The sequence below is a fragment of the Indicator indicator genome, chromosome 30 (genome assembly GCF_027791375.1).
Source record: "Indicator indicator isolate 239-I01 chromosome 30, UM_Iind_1.1, whole genome shotgun sequence".
NCBI lineage: Eukaryota > Metazoa > Chordata > Aves > Piciformes > Indicatoridae > Indicator > Indicator indicator.
In genome coordinates, this window is record NC_072039.1 from 9,437,709 (window position 1) to 9,464,571 (window position 26,863).

Sequence of the window (26,863 nt, forward strand, 5' to 3'; positions counted from 1 at the left end):
AGCCAGAGCCTGGTGCTGCCTGTCCCTGGCAGTTGCCACTCTTGAGTTCTGTCAGGCAGAGATGAAAATAGATGTGCAGCTGCTCCATCGTGGTACTTCCATCAAGGAACTGCTTATTCTGAACTATGGAGGAACCATATGATGATGGAAGGAGAGCTTTGTTCTCCATCCTGAGACAGAGAGCTAAAAATACATAGAAATGTGTGGGAGAAAGGAGGAGAACCCCAACAGTTCCCTATCACAGCATGATAGGGGTTGGAAGGGACACAGAATCACAGAATGGGCTGGGTTGGAATCAACCAAGGAGGTTGGAAGAAACCTCCAAGATCATCAAGTCCAACCAATTTCCCAACCCTAACTAATCAACTAGACCATGGCACCATCCACTCTCTTCTTAAACACCTCCAGGGGTGTTAACCCCACCACCTCCCTGGGCAGCCCATTCCAAAGGGCAATCTCTTTTTATGTGAAAAACTTCTAAGATCAAGCCTAAACTTCCCCCTACACAGCTTGAGACTCTGCCCTCTTGTTCTGTTGCTGGTTGCCTGGGAGCAGAGACCAACCCCCCTGAAAGCCTCAGCCCCATCTGGAGAATCTATTCCAGTATTTCACTACTCTCATGGTAAAGACCTTCCTCCCTATGTCTAAGGGAGTCTCAGACTCACAGTGTATCAGAGGCTGGAAGGGACCTCCAGAGATCATCAGGTCCAACCCCCCTGCCAGAGCAGGATCACTCAGGGTAGTCTGCACAGGAATGCATCCAGGTGGGTTTGGAAAGGCCCCAGAGAAGGAGACTCCACAACCCCCCTGGGCAGCCTGCTCCAGGGCTCTGTCACCCTCACTGGAAAGAAGTTTCTCCTCATGTTGAGCTGAAATCTTCTGTGTTCTAGTCTGAACCCATTGTTCCTTGTCTTATTACTGTGCACCACCCAAAAGAGCCTGGCCCCCTCCACTTGACACCCACCCCTCAGATATTGATAGACATTGATCAGATCCCTCTCAGCCTTCTCTTCTGCAGACTAAACAGCCCCAGGGCTCTCAGTCTCTCTTCACAGGGAGATGCTCAAGTCCCCTGAGCATCCTCCTGGCTCTCCCTTGGACTCTCTCCAGCAGGTCTCTGTCTCTCTTGAACTGGGGAGCCCAAAACTGGACACAGGATTGCAGCTGTGGTCTCACCAGGGCAGAGTAGAGAGATAGAAGAACTTCCCTAGCCCTGCTGGACACCTTTCTTGCTGCACCCCAGGCTCCCATTGGCTCTCTTGGCCACCAGAGCACATTGTTGTTCCATGGAGAACTTGCTGTCCCCCAGCACTCCAAGGTCTTTCTCTGTGGAGCTGCTTTCCAGCAGGGCAGCCTCTAACCTGTCCTGGTGCCTGTTGTTATTCCTCCCCAGATGTAGGACCCTGCACTTGTCCTTATTAAACTCCATGAGGTTTGCCTGCCCCCAGCTCTCAGCCTGTCCAGGTCATGTTGGATGCAGCACAGCCTGAGGGGTGTCAGCCATACCTCCTCCCTTCCCCCCCAGTTTTGTATCATCAGGAACTTGCTGAGGGGACTCTCAATGCCACCAGCCAGGTCACTGATAAAGATATTGAACAAAACTGGACCCAGCACCAATCCCTGGGGGACACCACTGGCCACAGGCCTCCAAGTTGACTCTGTGCCACTGATGACAACCCTCTGAGCTCTGTTGTGGAGGCAGTTTGCAATCCACCTCACTGACAGCCATCTGTGCCACATCTCCTGAGCTTTTCTATGAGGATGTCACGGGACACCAACCTATTCCAAAGGCTGTTCCTGGAGGAGGGCCACACTGTGGAAAAAGCAATCCCTGTCGTTTGGCAGGAGTGCTGAAGGGTGAAAGCCACCACCCCTTAGCAGTAAACAATTAAGCAGGCCAGACTGTTCCCAGTTGTTTTGGTGTGGGAGCCTGATGAGGACAGGTGCTCCTGGTGTAGCTGTCACTGAGCTGATTTATTCTGCCATGTTTTCTGCCTTCTGCAGGAAGCCTTTCCCATGCCATTTAGCTAAACAAAATGTCATGCACCTGGAAACAAGCAAGTGCATGGTGGTCAGCCAGCCACCTTCCAAATCCTGCCTGCTCTAAAGAAGAGATTCATCTTGCTTTTGGAGCCCACTTTAAGCTTTCCTCCTGCCTCTTCCAAGCACTCGCTGTCACTTGCACGTCTTGAGCTGGCTTTCATTAAATTGAGATTAAGAGGACTTCCCATTTTATGATTTTGTCTGTGGAGGAAAAAGTCTCAGTTCAGCTTTTGCCTCCAAATAGGAGGCTTGCCATTCAAGGGCACACTAGCACTAATAAATTTTCTGCTGAAGCAGCCACTTCATTTCTTTCAAATGCCTGACCAAGGCTACAAACCCCCTGAGCTGCAGCAGAGGACTTGTTTTCAAGAGCAGCTCTATGGCACCTGTGCACTTTGCCTTGCTCTGGGAGACTCCACTGCACCACCAACACAAAGGACATGGCTGTGGTGTGCCCCTGCTCTCTTCTTGTGCTTTTACCTCCCCAGTATTTGCTGTGAATTCAGCATAAAAAGGTCTGGCCATGTCTGAAAACAGAGATCATAGGATCACTGAATCAGAACAGGCTGTGTTGGAAGAGACATTTAAATGTCACTTAGTCCACCCCCCCCCCTGCAGTCAGCAGGGACATCCCCACTGAGAGCAGTTTGCTCAGAGCCCTATCAAGTCTGACCTTGAATGTCTTCAGGGATGGGACCTCCACCACCTCCCTGGGCAACCTTTTCCACCCTCACAGTAAAGAGCTTCTTCCTAATGTCCAATCTGAATCTCCCCTGCTCCAGTTTCAAGCCATTGTCCCCTGTCCTGGTGCTACAGAACTCTGTGAACAGTCCCCCACTGACCTTTCTTGTAGTCCCTTTTGGGTACTGAAAGACCACAATAAGGTCTCCCTGGAGCCTTCTCTTCTCCAGGCTGAACACCCCCAGCTCCCTCAGCCTGTCCTCATAGCAGAGGTGCTCCAGCCCCTGATCATTTTTGTGGTCCTCCTCTGAACCCACTCCATCAGGTCCATGTCCTGCTTGTGTTGAGGATGCCAGAGCTGGATGCAGCAGTCCAGGTGAGTTCTCCCCAGAGCAGAGGGGCAGGATCCTCTCTCTCCATCTGCTGGCCATGCTCTGGATACAGCCCAGGCTGCCACTGGCCTTCTGGGCTGCAGGTGCCCATTGCTGGCTCATGTCCAGCATCTCATCCACCAGCATCTCCAAGTTTTCTGCAGGCTGCTCTCAATCTCATCATCCCCCAGCCTAAATTGATAATGAGGATTGTGCCAGCACAGGTGCAGGTCCTTACACTTGCTGGAACCTCATGAGGTTCACCTGGGCCCAACTTTAGCTTGTTCAGGTCCCTCTGGATGCCATCCATTCCCTCTGCTGTATGAATCAGAAGCATCCAAAGCCTTCTTTACAAATTCAGAAGATGTTGATTTCAGTGAAATTCTGCCAAAAAGGAAATGTAACATTTCTAGAGAATGGATCAGGGCTCATTTAGAGCTCATCAGAATGGATCCTGGCTGTATTTTTGGCTTTGCATTAAGTTCAAACCTCATAATCAATTACAGTAAAACTGAAAGCTGTGAGTGGAGCTGAATTCCAATTTAGTGAAACAAAACATTCTCATCAATTAAAACTTTTTTGTAACTTCCCTTTTGGAAACTTGTCAGTTTTGTGGGGTTTTTGGTTTTGGTTTTTTTTGTTGTTTTTTTTTTTTTTCCTGAAATGCATTTCAAAACCTAAAGGGAAATAATGAGTTTTGGAAACCAGAATGTATAAAGTGAACAGCACAGAAGGAAAGAGACAATGAGCAGTGTTGTGTCTTCAGGTCCTGGCACTTCTCATTCATTTGCTTAGATTTCAGCACCAATTGTTATTAGTGCCTAATTCAGCAGCATTCCTGGGTTTGGTAGGAGCTTAAATCGACACATAGAGCAATTTCCTCTAAAGACACAACACACAAAAGATGGCAACAAAGCATAAAACCACAAGATCTCACCTTAATTGCTTCCAACTTCCTGTCACTGTATTTTTCTGAATCATCTGTTGGGGAAAAATGCCCCTTGCTGCATCCTTGGAGCTTGCCTTGTATGCATTCCTCTGCTTGAGCAAGGTTGTGCAGCACAAGGGCTGCTCCAATGCTTCTCATGGCTTTGCAAGTCACAGAATTGTGAAAGGAGTTAAAACTGACCTCTGGAGATAATCCAATCCAACCCCCCTGCTCAAGCAGGGTCACCCACAGCAGCTTGCCCAGGATCAGAGTGCCCAGCTTGGGTTTGGAATCTCTCCAGAGAAGGAGACTCCACAATCTCCCCAGGCAGCCTGCTCCAGGACTCCAGCACCCTGCCTAAGCTCAGGTAAAACCTCCTGTGTTCTAGTTTGGCCCTTGTCCTGTGACAGAGTCATACCAGCATGTTAAGATCTTCCATTTGATTTCCCTGGTAAGTCACCAGACAGCCTCAAAGTCACTGCAGTCCCTAAAGCGCTGAAAAAGCCTTTAACCAAATTCCCTCTCAAATGAAGCCTGGGCCACATCCTGGCTCCACTTCAAATTACACTTGTAAAGTGTGAGCCAAGTCCCTGAAGGAAAATGGAAACACTCCCATCCTCTTTGACAGGCTTTAAATCAGCCTTGAGCATGGTCCCACACGCCTGGGAGGTGCCAATGCCATCATTACCTGCCAGGGCCAAGACTTCAATCAGGACATTCTGGGAAAACTTTTCTCTTTTTTTTGCTTTTTCTTTCTTTTTTTCTTTTTTTTTTTTTTAATTAAAAAGATGCATTCAGGTGCTAAAGGATCTGCTCCTGTGAGGCTCTGGGTCTGAGAAGTGCCTCTCAGCTTCATTAGTTTAACTGGAAGCCACTCGTTGATGTTCCCTGTAAAAGAGTGAGCTCTGGCACACAGTTAAGCACAGAAGACAGGCACAGAACAAGCCTGCCTGGATGCTCCCATCTCCTTTGTGGCTGTGGATAGCCCAGAGAGGTGGTGGAGCTTCCATCTCTAGAGTCATTCCAAACCTGCCTGGACAACATCCTGTGCAACCTGCTTTAGGTGATCCTGCTCTGGTAGCAAGGTTGGAATAGGACTCGACGATCTTTGAGGTCTCTTCCAACCTTCTTGATTCTATGATTCTATGATCTCGAGAGGTTCAGAGAGGTGATTGATCCACTCCACTCTGCTCTGGTGAGACCTCATCTGGAGTATTGCGTTGGGGCTCCCAGCAAAGTAAGACATGGACCTGATGGAGCAGGTCCAGAGGAGGGTCACAAAGATGATCAGAGAGCTGGAGCATCTCTCCTGCAAAGACAGGCTGAGAAAGATGGGGCTGTTCAGTCTGGAGGAGGGAAGGCTGCAGGGAGACCTTAGAGCTGCATTCAAATATCTGAAGGCTGGGGAAGGACTGTTTAGAAGGGCTTGTGGTGGTAGGCTCGAGGTGAGGAGAAAGTTCTTCCCAGAAAGAGAGATTTGCCATTGGAATGTGCTGCCCAGGGAGGTGGTGGAGTCACTGTCCCTGGAGGTGTTCAAAAAAGGATTGGATGTGGCACTTGAAGCCATGGGTTAGTTAGTCATGAGGTGCTGGGGGATAGGTTGGACTGATGAGCTCTGAGGTCTTTTCAAACCTTGTTGATTCTATGATTCTATGACAAGGAGCTATGGTTTGATATTAGAGCAGTGTAGATTTAGGTTGGACATAAGGGGAAAGTTCTTCAAAATGAAAGTGGTGAAACACTGGAACAAGTTGTCCAGAGATGTGATTGAGACCCCATGCCTGGAGACATTCAAGGTGAAACTTGATGGGGCTCTGAGCAACCTGATCTAGTTGGGACTGCAGGGAGTTTGGACAAGATGACCTTTGAAGTTCCCTTCCAACACAATGCATTCTGTGATTCTTTGACCCAGGCCATCTCAGGAGCTGTGCTGCCCTGGTCTGGACTAGATGTGTATCTTAGCAAATGTGTAACCAGGAGCTTGGCCAGGTGGGTGGATGACATCATGAAGAACTTGAAACTTGGTGATTTTTGAAGACATGATGTCTGATGGCAAAACTATTTCATCCCCACAAAGCAGAATGACTAATAGAGGTGGTTAGTTTCTGATTATGGAGGTCTATCTCATTGTCCCCTTGCTAGGAGCTGTCATGAGTACTGGAGAAACAGCAGTGCTTTTGCTGGGTTTGTGTCCTGGTCCAAGACCAAGTGCTTGTTGCCTCTGGGTGTGGATACCACCAAAGTCCTGTAGATGTATGGCATGCAGCCCAGCCTGAGAGTCCTCTTCTGCATGACCAAACATAGCAGGACCAACCTGTGATGGCCTAGGTGATGCTGTACTTGTCCCAGCTGCACCCACACCACTTGGGCTCCTGGTTGTCCACTTTCTCCTATACATCCTTCATCTAGAAACTCTCACTCTTCTTCTTTGCATGAAACTACCTGGCCCACGTCTTCTCAGCTGCTCTTTGGAGAGAGCTGATGTGAAGGAGCTGTTAGAGCACAGAATTCCAGCTGCATCAGCCAGCCCTCTAGTAAGAGAGTGAATCTCTTCTGTGAATCACAGAGTCACAGACACATTCAGGTTGGAAAAGACCCTCAGGATCACCAAATCCAGATATTAACCCTACTCTATAAGGTTCACCCTTAAACCATATCCCCAAGCACCACATCCAAACCACCTTTAAACACATCCAGGCTTGGTGACTCAACCACCTCCCTGGGCAGCACATTCCAATCCCTGACCACTCTTGCTGGGAAAAAACATTTTTCCTGATGTCCAGTCTAAACCTACCAAGCTGCACCTTGAGACCATTCCTTCTTGTTCTATCACTAATTACCTGTGAGAAGAGACCAGCACCAGCCTCTCCACAATGTCCTTTTAGGTAGTTGTAGAGAGCCATGAGGTCTCCCCTCAGCTTCCTCTGTTTCAAACTAACCATCCCCAGCTCCTTCAGTCACTCTTCATCAGATTTATTCTCCAGGCCCTTCCCTTCATGGTCTTCCTCTCCACTTTTGTTCCAGCTCCTCCACATCTCTCTTGTATTGAGGTGCCCAAAACTGGAAATAATACTCAAGGTGTGGCCTCACCAGAGCTGAGTACAAGGGTTGAATACAAGGGCACTGTTGGACTCTTCACCTCTGGGGCCATGGTAGCCTGCAGTGATGGGACACCCTGGTTGATAAGGATACCTGGAGTCAATCAAAAGGGGAGGAGAAGTGCAGTCAGACTGCACAACCCAAGGGTTGCTCTCCTCCTGGCTCAGCAGATGTGTGTGGTGCTCCCTGTGCTGCCTTCAGCCTGTGCAGGATGCCCAGCACTGGCTTTTTGAACCCCTGCTTCTCTGGGCATTCATAATGCTTCTGAGGTACCCACAGCCAGAGCAATGTGGACTGGGGAAGAATGGATGGGAGTGAAAGTGGGAGGTGGATGCCACAATGTGGAGTTCAGCCCAGTTTGGGGAGACTTGGAAAATAGCAATTCTGACTAAGAGACAAATTTCTACAGTGAGAGTTTTTTTTTTTTTTTGTTGGCTGTTCCAGGCTTCAGCTGAAAAAAAGTAGAAATATGCTCCCTGGAAATGTCTGATTAGAATATAATCACCATTTTCATACTTCTTGGGGCTTTTTGAAGCTCTCAGTTACAGGGGATGGTAATTGGTTTCTCTGTGTTAGAATAAAATATCTGACTCTGTGTGTTCATAACTATGTATAGATATAAATAACTGAAAACATTAATTACTACCTTTTTTTAATCAACATGCTTCACTGGGAAAAAAAATATACATCCTTATGAGCTCTTTTTATGGTTCTCTAATAGCTATTCAGGTGACAATCTGTCTGAAACCAGCATTGTGGGACTGTATCACTTCCACTGCAGTTATTTCTAATTGGCAAATCAAGGACAGGAGGAGGCAGGGAAGGGAGGGATGAGGATCGTGCTTCTGTTATTAAACTGCAGTCTCCAGATTGGGCTGTGCTGAGTGCAATCACGGAATGGTTTGGGGTGGTAGGGACCTTAAAGATCATCTAGGTCCCACCCCAGTGTCATGGACAATGGACACCTCCCACCAGCCCAGGTTGCTCAAGGCCTCATCCAACCTGACCTTGAACACCTCCAGGCAGGGGGCATCCACAACTCCCTGGGCAACCTGTTCCAATGTCTCCCCACCCTCACTGGAAAGAATTTCTTCCTAATCTGCAGTCTAAATCTGCCCTTCTCGAGCTTGAATCCATTCCCTCTCATCCTGTCACAACAAACCCTCTTAAAAAGTCCCTCCCCATCTTTCTTGTAGCTCCCTTCTGGTACCTGAAGGCTGCTCTAAGGTGTCCCTGAAGCCTTCTTTTCTCCAGGTTGAGCAGCCCCAACTCTCTCAAGCTGTGCTCACAGGAGAGGTGCTCCAGCCCTCTGATCACCTCCTTAGCCTCCTCTGGACCCTATCCAACAGTTCCATGTCCCTCTTGTGTTTGTGCTCCTAGCCAGGCTTGCAATACCTTTTGTAGGGATTTGAGGCCATCATTATTCTGCAGAGGTTTTCTATTTTTTTTTCTTTCTTTCTATTTTTTTTTTCAGGAGTAAATGAATTATTGATTTTTACAAAGGGATGTAACATGAAAATAGGAACAAATGGATATTAGGTGATCTTAAACAACATCTCTGCCTTTGGGGACTTAGAATTGGAAATCTTAAAATCTGTTAAGTATTTAGGGAGACTTTTAAATGTGACAGCATGAGAGAAAGCACAGAAGTGTTGTAAGTCACCACAATAGTATCCAATGAATATTAGGAAGAAATTCTTTCCACTGAGGGTGGTGAGACACTGGAACAGGTTGCCCAGGGGGGTGGTGGATGTCCTCTCCCTGGAGGTATACAAGGCCAGGCTGGATGAGGCTTTGAGAGGCAGGGAGGTTAGAGGAGATGATGTCTAAGGTCCCTTCCCATCAAAACCATCCTATGATTGATGATTCTATGATTCTATTCATCTTGAACCTGGTCTAGTGGAAAGTATCCCTGCCTATGGAGAGGGGGGAGTTGGAACTAGATGATCTTAAATGTCCTTTCTAACCTAAAGCATTCTGTGAATCTGTGAACAAACACTGTCCTGTCAGATCACCACATGAAAGTGTGCCTGGGTGTTTCTACCACCACATATGATGCAAAATTAGTTCCTGAACTTTGACAACTGAACCAGTGTGCTGAGCCTGTGGCCCCTGCAGAGGTGTTTTGGTTAGCTTTGACCCAAAGCTAAGCTGCAGAGCATTTGGGGAAGTGACTCTTCTCATCAACTTGCAGCACAGTTGAATTCACTTGAGAGCTGTGGCTGTTCAGCAAAGCAGTGCTTCTGTTGGAGGTGTTTAAGGCCAGGCTGGATGAGGCTCTGGCCAGTCTGATCTACTGTGAGGTGTCCCTGCCCATGACAGGAGGTTGAAACTAGATGATCCTTGAGGTCCCTTCCAACCCTGACTGATTCTATGATTCTATTGCACAGCAGATTTCCTTAAGGGTTAGCCTTCAACACTTGGCAATAAGCCTGTGTTGCCCAACTGGCTTCTCCTGAATCAGCTTACTGGAGATCTTTGATGAGTTCAAGGTAGAGACTGACCTTTAAGAGACTCCTCACCACCTCTTGCTTGTCACTGACCTGTTGTTCTTACAGACCCCAATTACAGTTCAGCTCCTTGTGTGCCATTTGCTATGTGGCAAAAGTGGACTATACACCTTGCTCCATCTCCCCCATGCTACATGCTCTAGCAGATGTGATTCAGATGGATGCTTCTTCAGCCTGGAGAAGAGAAGATTCCAGGGGGACCTTAGATCTTCCTTTCCATACTTGAAGGGAACCTACAGAAAGGCTGGAGAGGGACTTTTCATATGAGTGTCTAGCAACAGGACAAGGGGGAATGGTTTGAAGCTGAGGGAGAGCAGATTTAGATCCAGATCTTAGGAACAAGTTCTTCAATACAAAGTTGGTGAGACTGGAATAGGTTGCCCAAGGAGCTTGTAGTTGCCTCCTCCCTGGGGGTCTTTAAGGCCAGGTTGGATGAGGCCTTGAGCAACCTGGGCTAGTTGAGAGGTGTCCCTGCCCATGGCAGAGAGGTTGGAGTGGATGATCTCTGAGGTCCCTTCTGAATGTCCCATCTCTTTTACACTTTAAAAAAACATCTCAGACTGGGTTTTCAGTCTGGTACCTGTGGACACTGGCTGTCCTGGAATCATTTTACAGTGTCTGTGAAAAGCATAAGGAAAAAAAAAAATGTATGATGCAGAGTAATCTAACTTTGAGAGGTTTCTGAAGGGATCTTCTCCTCAACTGGAAAGCTTTCTGGCATTCAGAGGTTAGAAACATCTGAAAAAATACTGCAGTAGATATTTAAGCTGAAAATATCCCTAAAAATCCTGCTGCACATAGTAATTCTTTATGTTCCAGTGTCTTGAAGGGCCCTCATCTGAAGTTAGAGTGCCACTGCATTAGGAGTCATCTGCCTGTGCTGTGACAGCCTCTCTCCTCATGATTGTATCTCACTTTTACCTGAGTTGTAAAAGGAGAGAGCAAAGGTAGATAGCACAGAAATAACTTGTCAAGATGCTTAGGGGAAGAACCAAGACAGTTTTTCACACTTTCTGTACCCTGGCCCAGTGATGTCCTTGCTGTCACCTCCAAACATCTGTCTTAAGCATCTCTGCACAGGAATTGTAGAATATTTCAGGCTGGAAGGGACTTTTGGAGGGCAGAAGTCCACTTCTAACTCAAAGCTGGCCAAGCTTCAGAGTCAGGCAGCTTTCCCCAGAACTTGCCCAGTCAAGGCTATAGAACAGAGGGTCCACAGCCTCTCATGGTCCCATGGTTAATTCAAAGCTCTTGGAGTGCTTCATGGATAGATCAAGCAGCTGCACCTCCCCTGAACACTGCTCCTACAGACAAGGCTTCCGAATTTGAAGCCACAGCTCCAGCTCCTTGGCTGTCCTGTCCTGATGGGAAGTGTTTCAGGAGCTGGCCAGAGCTGAAGCAGTGATATTGCACAGATGATGGTGCCTACAATGCTGAGATGAGCAGCTGCTAGAGGTGCTCCAGCCCCCTGATCATCTCCTCTCACAGAGCCATTGCACAGTGCTTTACCTGCACGTGTGGCAGGTAAATTCACATCGATTCCAGCAGTGGTTGAAGGCTGCCTGTGGCAATCAGGCATCAGAGGGTTTGCTGATGATAGCTTCAGAGCCACTGTGGTTGCTCAGGCTTTCAGCATTCATGCTTGCTTTGGGTTGCAAAGTGTTCATTATTTCAAAGGATGAGGTGGCTTCTCTGAAGAGGGGATTTTTATCTCTGCCAGAGAGAGTAAGCAGATGGCAAAGTGAATGGCAAAAATATGCCAGAGCTGCCCTGGTCTCCAACCATCTGGTTTGGACCTTAGTTTAACATTTCAAACTTGCTCACACCAAGTCAAACTGCAGTAGATTTGGTGCAAGGAGGGGGAGTGTGTTGGGCAGAAGCTTGCAAGAGGCCACAGGTGAAGATCTGTCCTCAGTAAAATGGGCAGGTGAAGTTTTCCCATCTAAACCAAGGGCCAGATGACAGCTAGGGGACAGATTTCACTTACCCTTTGTGAGATTCCCAGAGTCATTCCTAAAGAGACACAGTCAGGTGTCTGTGGCAGCCCAGCATCACTCTTGGTTTTGGCAGGACGATGTAACAGGTTTAGTGCTGGCTCCCTCCAACTCTTCTGGACATCAGTTCTGAGCATTTCCACCTGCCTAACCCACAGTCAACTGAAATCCAGCCGTAACAGTCACAGTGGAGCATATTTCAAAGGAACCTGTGGTTCAAACACATCCAACTCCCTCTGCCTCGGTGGCAGCTGGGGACCAAATGAGGCTTCATGTGCTGGGAACCGGGCAGGACCTTTGGAAACTCCTCCTAAGAAGAACAAAACCTAAAACTAAGATAGACAACCTTAAATAAACCTGACAGTTTGTTTCAGTGCTGTTGATCAGAATCCTTTCCAAGCTCAGGCAATGTTGCCAGTCTGGCTTTGAGCAGGCAGGCACAAAATACCTCTTTCCCTGTACATACTCACAGGCATTCACACCAAGCAGCAGACACACATGCAGACACTGACTGCATTTCCTCCCTCTCTATTTGCATGCTCTACTTTTAAACTCAGTAGCTGCTCTTTTTGTGGTGGTTTGCTTTTTTTTTTTTTTTTTTTTTTTTTATGAGTTTCTTGAGCAGTTTTCTGCAGAGGGGCTAGGCTGAGTCACATTCCATCTCTGAACATCTATGGAGGAGCTGGGCTTGCTTCCAGTGCCTTCCCCACCAGGCTCTGATAAGAGGATCTCTCTAGTTACACATCACAGAAGTCGTGATGGAGTTAAGAGGACTGGCAAGAGCTCAGTGGAGCTGGGATGCTGTCAGCTCAGGAGCTGCTCTATCACATGCCTGCCTCTCCCTGCATAAATAATTCTGTTTCAGAACTGCTTCTTATGGTTAAAAAAAAAAAGGATACATTGCACCTTTCCTCCTCCTTCTGCCACTCCCCACGTGGAATCATGTTAGTCTGAAGGACTGTCTATGGATCATCTTCTCTAAAGGCTTCTTCTTCTTTTTTTTTTCTTGCATGAAAAATGGATCAAAACTCTGTTGGTCTATTTAGGCTGGTTTATTTTTACAGCTTTGACAGAAATGGTAATAGGAAAATGAGATCAAGATGCTTTTGGTACGTTACTGGCAATAAAATAAATTAAAAGAAAAAAAAGAAAAGAAGGGGGGAATAAAAAGAGCAATCTCCAAGTAGTTCAGGGTCAGATCCTGCAAGTAATTTCTGTACTAGGAGTGTACAAAGCCCAGCACATTCTTTTCCTTCTGAAAGGGCTTACAGGTATTGTTGATGCTGGTTTTAAGACACTTGTCTTTTAGGAGTCTGTAGTAATCTTTGCATTAAACTATTACAGCATAATTGGGTCCTTGTCATGCTGTCAGGGCTGAGCAGATAGCATCAGAGCACTGAGCAATTTTTGTACTAAACTTATTAAGAGAGACCCAGATTTACACCACGACAGTGGCAAACCACTTCGGCATGTAACTGGACCTCTGTGCTCTGCAGGAGTCACAGAATGCTTAAGGGTAGGAAGGGACCTCTGGAGACCATCCAGGCAAGTCCCCTGCCAAAGCAGGGTCACACAGAGCAGACTGCACAGGACAGTGTCCAGGCAGGTTTTGAATGACTCCAAAGATGGAGACTCCACCACCTCTCTGGGCAGCCAGCTCCAGTGCTCTATCACCCTCAAAGTACAAAAATCCCTCCTCACATCGGGAGGGAACTTCCTATGTTCAAGTTTGTGCCTGTTACCCCTTGTCCTGCCACTGGGCACCTCTCAAAAAAGACTGACCCCATCCTTCTGACATCTACCCTTTAAGCATTGAGAAGATCCCCTCTCAGCCTTCTCTAGGCTCCAAAGCCCCAAGTCCCTCAGCTTTTCTTCTTAGGAGAGGTGTTTTAGTCGCCTCATCATCTTCATAGCCCTCATAGGAATGTAGGTCTCAGCCATATGGGAACTGGTGATACAAATTTTGACTCCAGCTCCAGCCAAGACTGGCAGTTCAGGTGTGAGAGCACCTCTGCAGTTTCACTGGAGATCACTGCAGATTTAGAACTACCCTGGGCTTCTTTTTTTTTTTTTTTATAAAACCACTCTTCTGGAAGCACTGAAACAACAAAGCTCCAGTTGCTCTGGTGGCTCTAGCTTAATTTTACAGCAATTAAAATATCAGCCCCACTGCAGTGAGAAGTGAAATGCTTCTTTTCAGCAGTTTTTCCAAGGCAAGAGGATGAGAACACCTCTCAGAACTAATCCTCCCCACGCTGTGCGTTGATCCGAGCCGCACCAAGCCCGTTCTTAGGTATCTTATCTAGTGGTAAAGTCAGATCAATAGCTGTTGCAGCCAGGACTGATACCCCGCTTAGAGCAGGTTGTGTTGTGTTTATTGGAGAGGCACAGCACACATTTCTCATTGGGAAAGGCTCTGCTTTGTGTCTGCATCCTCCTCCCCGAACCGTGGCAGCGCAGAGGCATCGCTGCTCTGCGTTGGCGTGAGCCTTGCTTTCTCCTAACGCCTCCAGTATGTCAAATGTTGAAGTGTTTCTGTTCCTTGCTGAGTTAAGAGGATGAAAACCAAGGCTATTACCTGCTGCTGCTGGAGGTTAGGCTGTGTGGAGTGAATTGTGCACCTCGATTCCGCTCTTATTTGGCTTTTTGAAGTGGCTGTTTTAAAAGAAATGAGTTTAGTTGTCCCAGCGGGAAAGGGAAGGCATTTGGACACTGCACATTCTGGACATTTCTGTTATTGGTCTGGCACAAGACAGGGCAGGAAGCTATCCAAAGTGGTATCATCCATGAGGATAAAACGTGAGAAAAAGAATGCCAGAAAAGTTGTACTTGTAAGTGCCAAACCATGAGCTCTCTGGAGGAAGTGATTGTCCTCCTGTACTCGGCACTGGTGAGACCACCCCTTGAGTACTGGATTCAGTTTTGGGTCTGTCACTACAAGAAGGACATTGAGGGTCTGGAGTGGATCCAGAGAAGGACAATGAAGCTGGAGAACAGATCTTGTGAGGAGCAGCTGAAGGAACTGGGGTTGTTCAGCCTGAAGAAAAGGGAGGTCTCAAGGGAGACCTTCCGGGTCTCTACAGCTCCCTGAAATGAGGTTGGAAGCAGGTGGGTGTTGGTCTCTTCTCCCAAGTAACAAGCAATAGGAAGAGAGGAAATGGCCTAAAACTGCACCAGGGGAGGTTTAGGTTGGAGATTAGGAAAAATTTCCTTCCTGCACAAGTGGTCAGAAATTGGAACAGGCTGCCCAGGGAGGTGGTGGAGTCACCATCCCTGGAGGAGTTCAAAAAAATATGTAGGCATGGCACCTGGGGATGTGGTGGTTTAATGGGAATGGTGGTGTTGGGTTGGCAGTTGGAGCTGATCTTAGAGATCTTACCCAACCTTAACAACTCTGTGATTCTGTGATGTGGCAGAAGAAGCTTGGCCCTGGGGACATCTTCTCATGGTGTCCTGTGTGGACATGGGTTGGAGCACAACCAAAGCAAGCTCAGAAAGGATAGGAACTGCTTCAGCTGGAAATGTATCTGTGGGTGTTGCTTCTTCTGACAAAAGGAATAATTTGATGAGATACTGTCTCTCCAAAGTGTCTGAGGGAGCATGTGGAGAAATTATTATGTCTTTGCTTTTTTTTATGCTTCTGTTTCTGAGTTTTATTATTTAGGTCTTTGTTCTGATACATTCCTTATTATTGGAGCTGCCCTGGGTAATTGTGTTTTTTTCTCCCTTAACTTTGGAAGTTACTTTTAAAAGGGGGCGGGGGGGAGGGCTTGTACAGATAAGGCAAAGCTGTTAAATGGGAAATCTACTGCTAATTAAGGCATGGATTTGTTAATCTCCTTAGAAATGAAGTTATCAGCTGCAAAAGCCTGGAGTTTGTGTAATGAAAGTTAGGAACAGAGGACAGGGCGGGGTGGGGGGGGTGGAAATTTCTCCCTGTCTCCTTCTGTCACAATACATTCCGAGATGAAAAGCTTACCTTGCAGACTCATCTTGACACCATTAGGCATGATGTCTCTTTGCATTAACTGCAGGCAGGCTCGAGCTGTCCTGGGATGTATTTCAGTCTGAACAGTTAAAATTTGGCAAAGTTATAAGCAGCTGAAGTCAGGATCCTTTAATGGGAGCTGTCAGTGCTCATCAGAGATGTCACTCCACGCTCCGGCTAGAACACTGTGTCCAGGACCCAAGGTAGTCACTGTCCTTTCTTGTTTTATTTTGGTAATTGTTATTATCCCTGATATCTCAGGGATGAGGGGCAAGCACAGCATTATATAAGGCAGCAGTCCAGGATGTGATGGGCTGAGGCCAGCTGTATGATGTTCAATAAGGCCAAGTGCTGGGTCCTGCACCTCAGTCCCATAAACCCCTCTGCAACGCTACAGGCTTGGGGAAGAGAGGCTGGAAAATTGCTTGGCAGAGAGGAATCTGGGGGTACTGTTTGGGAGTCGACTGAATATGAGCCAGCAGTGTCTTCAGGTGGCCAGGAAGGCCAACAGCATCCTGGCCTGGATCAGGAATAGCATAGCCTGCAGGGCATGGGAAATGATTGTCTCCTTGTGCTGGGCGCTGGTGAGGCTGCACCTTGAGTATTGGGTTCAGTTTTGGACCCCTTATTCCAAGAAGGACATCAAGGTGCTGGAGCATGTCCAGAGAAGGGAAATGAAGCTGGTGAAGGGTCTTGAACACAAATCCCAAGCTGAGGGAGTCTGGAGAAGAGGAGGCTCTTTACAGCTACCTGGAAGGAGATTATAGCAACATGGAAGCTGGCCTTTTCTCCCAGTGACAAGTGATAGGGCAAGAGCAAATGGCCTCAGGTTGCACCAGCAGAGGTTCAAGTTGGATATTAGGAAAAAAATTCTTCATCAAAAAGGTCATTGGGCACTGGAACAGGCTGCCCATGGAGTTAGTGGTGTAACCACCCCTGGAGGTGTTTAAAGGACATTTGCATGAGGAGTTTAGGGCCATGGTCTAACAGTTGTGTCCAGAGACACGTTAGGTTATGGTTGGACTTGATGATCTTAAGGTCTTTTCCAACCAGGTGATTCCATGATTCTATGATGATTTGTTTTGTTTTATTTTGTTGATGGGGTTTTTTTCTGTGGGTTTTCATCTGGCAATGCTGATGGCTGAGTGGAGAAGGTCCTGTGCTGGGGCAGGACACCATCCTGGCACTCTTGCCAGCTGGAAGGGGGTGAGGGTCCCACCCCAGTTCTGCCTGTGCTCTTGCAGAAGTCCTTCTCTCATTTGTGGTGTCGACTCTCTGTGTGCCAGAAGCAGATGGTGAGCCTGAATTCCCTGGTAGGGCTGGCAGCCATGGCAGGAGGAGCAGGATGTATGAGCTGCTCTGACATCCCAGGGGAAGCTGCCCCTGCGTCAGTGCTTTCTGATGAAAATGTTCTTCCTGAGTTAATAATTTTCTCTACTTCTTCCCTGCTACTGGGCACCATGGCATATCAAGGACTGCTTGCAGAAGACTGGGGAGAGGGTTTTCTTACTTTACATGCATGGCAGCTCTGTTTCCAGAGTTTGTATCTTTTCCCTTTCTTTTGCTAGAGCTGTGGCTGTGCCTTGTCCTCTGTGTGTCACATAATCACAGAATGCTGGGGGTTGGAAGGGACCTAATCCATGCCTCCTGCTAAAGCAGGGGCACCCACAGCAGGTTGCCCAGGATCACAATGTCCATGAAGGTTTGGAATCTCCCCAGAGAAGGAGATTCCACAACCTCTCTGGGCAGCCTATACCAGGGCTCCAGCACCATCACACCAAAGAAATTTCTCCTCCTGTTCACAGAATCACAGAACTTTAGGGGCTGAAAGGGAATCCCCAGAGATCGTAGAGTCCAACCCTCCTGCAAAGCAGGGTCACCTAGGGCAGGTCACACAGGAACACATCCAGGTGGATTTTGATAGTCTCCAAAGAAGGAGACTCCACAACCTCTCTGGGCAGGCTTCTCCAGGTCTCCAGCACCCTCACCATAAAGAAGTGTTGAAGTGGAACCTCCTGTGTTCTAGCTTGCACTTATTGTTCCTTGTCCTATCCCTGGGCACCACTGAAAAGAGCCTGGCACCTTCATCATCATTTATAGATCCCCTCTCAGCCTTCTCCTCTCCAGCTTGAACAGCCCCAGGTCTCTCAGTCTTTTTTCACAGGAGAGATGTTCAATCATCCTCATAGCTCTCTGTTGAACTCTCTTTAGCAGGAGGTTTGGACTTGATCTCCAAAGGTCCCTTCCAACCCCTACCATTCTGTAATTCCATACTCTCTGGGTGATGGATTTGTTTTCTGTTTGTTTCTCTGGGCTGTCTTCACTGGACTTTAATGTTGCCTGGTTATTTATAAACCCCAGCATCTCTGTGTGTTTGGTGACTCCTGTGTGTGTAGACTAATGGAGAAGCTTCTGAGTCACTGTCATTTACTGCTTCTATTTTTAACTCTGTGCCTCTTTATGGGTGGATGAGTGGCAAGCTAATAGATGTGTTGAAATTTGAATGTCAGAAAACAAGGGAGAAACTTGAGGCTTGCTCATCATATTTAACCTGCTCTGCTACCTACTCCACCTTGAGTCTTTCAACACAACAGCCATGCAGCTCTGAGAAAAAAAAATCAAGTGAGAGGGATTTCATCCTCTGCAGGAAGCAATAGAAAAGCCTCTTGCCTTGTTAAACAGGCTAAACATGAATGAATTGGACACTGCTTTGTTTTTCTGATTGGTCTTAGTGTTGTGCTGGCTCTTGATTACCCATCTACTAAGAGATAATTCTTCAAGGAATTAGCAGAAGCAGCATGCTGGACTGATTGTCCTTAGATCCAGAGTGTCTAAAGGGGCTGGAGGTTAATAAACTATGGAAGTTAAAAATCTACTTAATAGGAAGGCAGTTTCTCTGTTAAAGGTCTTTGATGGGACAAAATGGCTCATCAATTGGGGTAGAAATGAAGGGTCCCAAAGAACCTTCTGTCCTCAGAAGGTCTGAGTGCCAGAAGGGTGAAGTTACTGCAGGCTGGGATATCAGCAAGGTTATGACTTGCTGAGGGGATGGAGGTCTGCTGAGAGCTCTTGCATGCAGTGTGTTGCAGCTCCTCTCACATTGGCACCAAGAGAATAAAGTCTGGAGCCTTTCTCTGGGCTATTCATCACTCCCCAGTCATGGATGTTGTAAAGACAAGGCACCATGCTGACCATGCAGGACAGTACATCTCATGCTTCATGGCCATGGAGGGTGCCTCCTGTATTGCAGCCCCTCTACTGTCACCTGTAGACCTGTTCAGATGCATTTCTGGATGTCAGCAGGAACAGGAAGTCCTTTCCAGGCCACATGGGAACAAGCAATGGCTTCCTGGGGCCATGGCTTACTCCTCTGTACACTGAGGACAGCGATACCAGGTGCAACATTTTGAGCCTTTTTTCAGTAGTGGCCAGTGACAGAACAGGAGGTAATGGGCCCAAACTTGACCATAGTTCCATCTAAATGTGAGAAGAAACTTCTTTGGTCGTAGAGTGGTAGAGCACTGGAGCAGGCTACCCGGAGAGGTGATGGAATCTCCATCTTTAGAGTCATAGAATCATAGAATCAGTCAGGGTTGGAAGGGACCACAAGCATCATCCAGTTCCAACCCCCCTGCCATGGGCAGGGACACCTCACACTACAGCAGGCTGGCCACAGCCTCATCCAGCCTGGCCTTAAGCACCTCCAGTGATGGGGCCTCAACCACCTCCCTGGACAACCCATTCCAGGCTCTCACCACTCTCATGGTGAAGAACTTCTTCCTCAAAGTCATTTCAAAACCCATCTGGACACCATCCTATGCAACCTGCTCTAGGTGAACCTGCTGTGGCAGTGGGTTGGACTTGATGATCTCCAGAGGTCCCTTCCTACCCCTACCATTCTGTGATCCTGTGAACATGACCCTTTCCTATGTAACAGATCTCTTTCCTCTCCTTGTTACCAGCAGAAATGTTTATTAAAGCTTTGTGAAACCAGATTTTTTTTTTATATATATATATAATGACAATGGAGGATTTCTTTAGGAGACAGAAGATGCTCTTTCCTTGCAGATGTGCCTCTTCTGAATTACATTTGTGAAACCGGGTTTTTAATTTTTTTTTTTTCCATTTATAATGACAATGGAGGATTTCTTTAGGATGCAGAAGTTACTCTTGCCTTGCAGACGTGCCTCTTCTGAATTACATTTTAATTGATCTCTCTGGAACTGGCTTGTGGCTACCTCTCCTCTGCATAGTGCCCAGCACTCTCTGTCTCTCAGGTCATTACATTAGGTGCATTTCAAGACAGTTTGTACAGAAAATTGTAGAACCCTAGGAAAACTACCTAGCATAAAAACCATGTGAATTATTGAACCAAAGCACAGGAAGATGGTGCTGCACCTTCCCTTGCTAGAGACAAGCATGCTGCAAAAGGACAGTTTAATTAGGACACAATTATTATGTTTTAAAAATAATTATTCTGGTCTCCAGTCAGGACAAAACCTAACAAATTCCCAAAGCTACAAAAAACAGCTGGTTCTGGGCATCTTTTAAGACTTTATTCAGTTTTTTCATTAAGTTTTATTCAGTGTTGTGGTTGGACTCAGCAGCCTTGGCAACACCCAAGGGCAGAGCTCAGCGCTCTTATTTCACCAAGACATTGAACAACTAAGGGTTTGAGCAGGCAAGAAACAGAGGCAGTATCTGCCAGGCTGTTGCCTTGGGAATATTCCTCTAAAAATATCCATATTTTTCTTTAGAACTACCTTGTTCTGATGTGGGCTCCTCATATTTTGCAGCCATCTCAGAGAGAACAGCAGGAGGAGCAGGATTAGGCCACGGGAAGCTTTCTTCTGCTGTATTGTTCCTCACTTCACACAGTATCACAGTATGATAGAGGTTGGAAGGGACCTCCAGAAATCATCAAGTCCAACCCTCCTGCCAAAGTAGGATCACTTAGGAGAGTCTGCACAGGAACACATCCAGGTGGGTTTGGAAAGTCTCCACAGAAGAAGATTCCACAACCTCTCTGGGCAGCCTGCTCCAGGGCTCTGTCACCCTCACCTCATGTTGAGGAGAAATCTTCTACAGGCTCTTCTCACTTGCTCCCTGTGATAGGACAAGGAGCAATGGATGTAAGCTGCAGCACAGGAGGTTCCACCTCAACACACGGGGGAACTTCTTTACTGTAAGGGTCAGAGCACTGGAACAGGCTCCCCAGAGAGGCTGTGGAGTCTCCTGCTTTGGAGAGTTTCAAGGCCCATCTGGATGCATTCCTGTGTGACCTGAGCTAGATTGTATGGTTCTGCTCTGGCAGGGGGGTTGGACTTGGTGATCTCTTTGGGTCCCTTCCAACCCCTGACATCCTGTGATCCTGTGATGTTCAAGCTGGAACCTGTTGTTTCTTGTCTCATCAGTGCTCACACCAAAAGAGCCTGACCCCCTCCACTCGACAGCCACCCCTCCGACTGGAGTCAGCTGGGCTCAGCATGGGCACGTGTCCCGTGTTGGGTGGGTGAAACCCACAGCTTAGAGAAGCAGCAGGGCAGATGGGAAGAGAGGACTGAGGGGGTTGGGACCATTTTGGGAGTGCAGATGGGATAAAAGGTGGTGAGCCTGAAAGAGCTCCTAGAACCACTGGGTGTCAGAACAACTGTGCAAAATGATAATGCAGAGCAGACTGCAGCAGAGGCAAAACTGGGATTATTAGGTCTGTTTGGCATATGTGTTTGGAACCCTTGCCCAGTGCCTGGTATACCCTGGGTATGTGTCTTTGATTTAAGATCAATAACTTCATGGGGAAGGCAAAGAGGGAGGGAAGACCTCAGGTACTGCAAGTCCGTCTGCCAATTCCCTTTCCATGTGACTTAAAGAAGATCTCAGAAGACTTTGTTAACTTGTAAACTGGGATTTAAGGAGATTTATTTATTTTTTTTAACAGCATGGGAGGGAAAAATAATGAACAAATGTTTTCAAGTGGGAGAAATCTGTCCCTGCCATATGTTTGACTGAGTCATCCCTTCTGCAGGAGGAGGCCTGGCAATTGTTTTAACTGTTCCAGCCACTAATACTTTTTATTTGGTGGCAACATCAGTGCAAGCTCAACACCTGATCCTACAACACATCCATACCATGTGTTAGATATAGACCTGACCCCTCTAAAGTTGACATGTGTTTTGCTCTGGACACAGGTTAAATTCTTCTCCCTGTGTGTCTGTGGTGGGTTGAAATTACTCCCCAACATAAAACTGCCAGACCAGCTCAGCTGAAAGCAAATGAAGCTCTAGTTACCAGCAAAACTGGAATCTGGAAATATGGAATGCAATGCATATGTACAAAATAGACAATATTTACATCTATTTACAATTTACAAACAACACAAAACCTCCCTTGGACAAAACCAGAGGGTGACCAACAGCTTCCCCCTCCCTGCTCTCTTCCCCTACCTTATGCAAGTGAAAAAGAAAGAGGAGAAAAGCAGAGAGAAGCTTGTTAGTACTTAGCCAAAACAAGAACTGCAGCCAAGGTCAGCAAGCCAGCAGAAGCACCAGCTGGTGATTCTCCCCCTCTATTCCACTCTGCTGAGACCCCACCTGGGGTAATGCATCCAGTTCTGGAGCCTCTATTACAAGAGGGATATGGACATGCTGGAAGGTGTCCAGAGAAGGGCCACCAGGATGAGCAGAGGGCTGGAGCTGCTCTGTTATGAGGACAGACTGAGAGAGTTGGGGCTGTTCAGTCTGGAGAAGAGAAGGCTCTGAGGTGACCTTCTTGTGGCCTTCCAGTATCTGAAGGGGGCTCCAAGAAAGCTGGGGAGGGACTTTTTAGGCTATCAGGTAGTGACAGGACTGGGGGGAATGGAACCAAGCTGGAAGTGGATAGATTCAGATGGACATGAGGAAGAAGTTCTTCCCCATGAGAGGGGTGAGAGCCTGGAATGGGTTGTCCAGAGAGGTGGTTGAGGCTCCATCCCTGGAGGTGTTTGCAGCCAGCCTGGATGAGGCTGTGGCCAGCCTGCTGTAGTGTGAGGTGTCCCTGGCCATGGCATGGGGGTTGGAACTGGCTGATCCTTGTGGTCCCTTCCAACCCTGATGGATTCTATGATTCTATGATTCGATGATTCGATGATTCGATGATTCGATGATTCTATTCTATGATTCCTGACTCCCTGCCTTCTGCCAGGAGGGTCTGGGGGAAGTCCTTCTGGCTGGGGAGGGGGGGAGGCAGCCTTGGGGAAAGGCTCCTTGGGGAAGAAGCACAGCCCCTCGAGGTGAGGGGGAAGCCAGGGGTCTTGGTTGTCTTTTTCTGTTGATTCACTGTTGTGAATAGTGTCTATTTGTACAGAGTCATTGCGTTTCCTCACAGACTGTAGTTTCGCCTGTAAAACACAGCTTCATTTGCTTCCAGACCGAGCTAGCCTGGATACTTGTGGGTGTGGGAGGGGGATTTCAGGCTCTCAGGCTGATACATGGCGTTGTGTGGTTGTGCTGCAGGTGTGGCTGTGTGGGGGCAGCATGGAGGTGCTGCCCTGCTCCCGGGTGGCTCACATCGAGCGCAAGAAGAAGCCTTACAACAACAACATCGGGTTCTACACCAAGCGCAACGCCCTGCGGGTGGCCGAGGTCTGGATGGATGACTACAAATGGCACGTCTACATCGCCTGGAACCTGCCCCTGGAGGTATGGCCCTCGCACCCCACCCCGACTCACAGCATCGCAGGGTGTTAGGGGTTGGAAGGGACCTCCAGAGATCATCAAGTCCAACCCCTCTTGCCAGAGCAGGACCGTAGAATCCAGCAGGGGTCAATCAGGAATGCATCCAGATGGGGGATTGAAAGTTGTCAGAGCAGGACCATAGAATCCAGCACAGGTCACTCAGGAATGCATCCGGATGGGGATTGAAAGTTGTCAGAGCAGGACCATAGAATCCAGCACAGGTCACTCAGGAATGCATCCGGATGGGGATTGAAAGTCACCAGAGCAGGACCATAGAATCCAGCACAGGTCAATCAGGAATGCATCCAGATGGGGGATTGAAAGTTGTCAGAGCAGGACCATAGAATCCAGCACAGGTCACTCAGGAATGCATCCAGATGGGGCTTGAAAGTCACCAGAAAGGGGGCTCCATCACCTCTCTGGGGAGCCTGTTCCAGTGCTCTGGGACCCTCACAGTGAGGAAGTTTGATGCCTGGCTGCAGAGCTGCTCAAGGGGCTCAGTGAGTGTGTTTTATCATGTTTGAAGGGACGTCCAGGTCCATCCAGTCCAACCCATTCTGCGGTCAGACATCCCCAACTAGATCAGTTTGCCCAGAGCCCTGGTGAGTCTCACCTTGAATATCTCCAGGGATGGGACCTCAACCACCTCCCTGAGCAACCTCTTCCATTGTTCCACCCTCATTGTAAAGAACTTTTTCCTAACACCAAATCTAAATCTATTCCAGTTTGAAGCCATTTCCCCTCACCCTAGCACTACAGGCCTTTGCAAACAGTCTCTCTCCATCCTCCTTGTAGGTCCCCTTCAGGTACTGGAAGGCTCTATTAGGTCTCCCTGGAGCCTTCTCTTCTCCAGGCTGAACAACCTCAGCTCCCTCAGCCTGCCGCAGGGTCACAGGATGTTAGGGGTTGGAAGGGACCTCAGGAGATCATTGAGTCCAACCCCTGTGCCAGAGCAAGACCATAGAATCCAGCACAGGTCACACAGGAACACATCCAGATGGGGCTTGAAAGTCTCCAGAGAAGGAGGCTCCATCACCTCTCTGGGCAGCCTGTTCCAGTGCTCTGTGACCCTCCCAGTGAAGAAGTTCCTCCTCATGTTGAGGTGAAACCTCCTGTGCTGTAGTTTATATCCATTACACCTTGTCTTATCACAGGGTCCTCAATGTACACACAGTGGTGGGTGTTGGAAGGGACCTCTGGAGACCACAGAATCGTAGAATGGTCTGGGCTGGAAGGGAACTCCAAAGGTCATCTAGTCCAACCTCCCTGCAGTCAGCAGGGTCATCCTCAACAGGACCAGGTTGCCCAGGGCCTCATCCAGTCTTGAATATCTCCAGGTGAGATCACCTAGTCCAACCTCCCTTTGCTAAAGCAGATTGACCTAGATCAGCTCCAACAGCAATGTGTCCAAGTGGGTTTTGAAAGACTCCAGAGAAAGAGACTTCACCACCTCTCTGGGCAGCCTGCTGCAAGTGTTCTGACACCATCACAGGAAAGAAATTTTTCTTTGAGTTCAAGTGAAACCTCCTGAGTTCTAGTTTATGCCCATTGCCCCTTGTCCTACCACTGGAAACCACTGAAAAGGGCCTAGCCCCATCCTCATGACCTTCACCCTGTAGATATTTGTATGCATTGAGAAGATCCCATCTCAGTCTGCTCTCCTCCAGGCTAAAAGGCCTCAGGTCTCTCAGCCTCTCCTCCTAAGAGAGATGCTTTAGTGGGTTAAAAACTTGAATTATAGAGCATTTGGTGCCCCTAGGTGAGGAAGAACCTCAACTACCCTGAGTCACATCCCCACAGAGCTCCCTCAGCTTTGGTGGAGATGCTGCAACACTTACAGACTTTGGTGGAATTCCTGCTGTTCACAGCAGCCTTTTAGTTTTCATTTCTAAAAATTCAACCTGTTTTGCAGTGTTTATCTCCCCACTGAGTGTTCACACAGTGTGAGTTTATGTCATGTCACTGCTCTGCAGATGGAGTCTGTCTGTAAAGTCAGTTGGCAGAAGATTATTAATCTCAGCTTCATTAGTGCATGAGGTGTTTTGTTGTGCCTTGGGTAGATTGATAGAATGGTTTGGGTTGGAAGGGACCTTAAAGATCATCTAGTTCCAATTCCCCCCACCATGGGCAGAAACACTTCCACCAGCCCAGCTTAACCTGGCCTTGAACACCTCCAGGAAGGGGGCAGCCACAACCTCCCTGGGCAACCTGTTCCAGTGTCTCATCACCATCACTCTAAAGCATTTCTCCCTAATCTCCAGTCTAAATCTGCCCTTCTTAAGCTTCAGAGCTGTGTCACATGCAGCACAACTTAGGTTTCCCAGCTCACAGGCATTATCACTGTGGATGGTGTGGTTCAGGTGCCTGGGCTGTTCACCCAGGTCCTTTCCCAGCACTGGGAAAGTTGAGGCCATCAGCTCTTAGAAACTGTGTTTGGCTGTAAATGAAGGTTGATGGCTCACAGAAGGAGATCTCCTCCCAGCAGCACCACATGCAGCTGCTCCAGAAACACTCTCTTTAAGTAGCCTTGGGGGTTATATTTCTTTCTGCACAGAGCTGATTAGGTTTTCTTACATCTAAGACATTGTTTTTCATGTAACCCTTGCATGGGGCATCTTTGGAAAACCATGGAGTCCCACCAGCAAGACAAGCTGACCATACACAGGACACTCATCTTGCATGGTGACTTCTTTAGGTGATTCCCTGCACTTCTACATAAAGCTCTGCAAGGCTCTAGGAGAACTTCACGTAGGTCTAAGGGTGCTTCTTGGGATCCAAGGAGTGGTAGGGAGGAGGAGGCAATAATGTTGTCCAGATGATGAGTGGCATGAGGATTTGGGGTGCCCTGCAGAGCACCCCCTGACATCCACACCATTTGAGAGGAAAAAAAGTTGCTACAAGTGGCCAGACTCCATGTCAGTGCATTAAGAGTGTGACCAGCAGGTCAAGGGATGTTCTCCTCCCTCTCTGCTCTGGGGGCCACATCTGCAATCCTGGGCCCAGTTCTGGCCTCCCCAGTTCAAGAGAGACAAGGAACTACTGCAGAGAGTCCAGTGGAGGCTATGAGGATAATGAAAGGACTGGAGCATCTCTGAGGAGGAAAGGCTGAGAGCCCTGTGGCTGTTCAGCCTGAAGAAGGGCAGCCTGAGAGGGGATCTGCTCAATCCTGACCCATAGCTAAAGGGCAGGGGTCAAGAGGATGGGGCCAGACTCTTTCCAATGGTGGCCAGTGACAGGACAAGGGGAAATGGGCACAAACTGGAACCCAGCAGGTTCCATCTGAAGATGAGAAGAAGAGTGAGGTTGCTGGAGCCCTGGGGCAGGCTGCCCAGAGAGGTTGTGGAGTCTCCTTCTCTGGAGAGACTCCAAACCCACCTGGACATTCTGATAATGGGCAACCTGCTATGGGTGAGGCTCTTTTACTAGGAGGTTGGACTAGATGATCCCCAGAGGTCCCTTCCAACCCCTAGCACGTTGGGACTCTGCAATTCTGTGAGCAGTTATTTGCAGCCACTCTTTTGGTGCTAAAAATAAAGA

General features: G+C 48.0%; 1 protein-coding gene across 1 annotated transcript in view; it reads left to right on the top strand.

The window, feature by feature from the left end:
• GALNT17 (polypeptide N-acetylgalactosaminyltransferase 17) overlaps positions 1 to 26,863 on the top strand; it is a 267,793-nt gene that overhangs the window by 225,635 nt on the left and 15,295 nt on the right. The window contains exon 7 of the mRNA XM_054394274.1: positions 23,105 to 23,290. Within this exon, the coding sequence (XP_054250249.1) occupies positions 23,105 to 23,290 (186 nt within the window). The remainder of the gene's footprint in view (positions 1 to 23,104; positions 23,291 to 26,863) is intronic.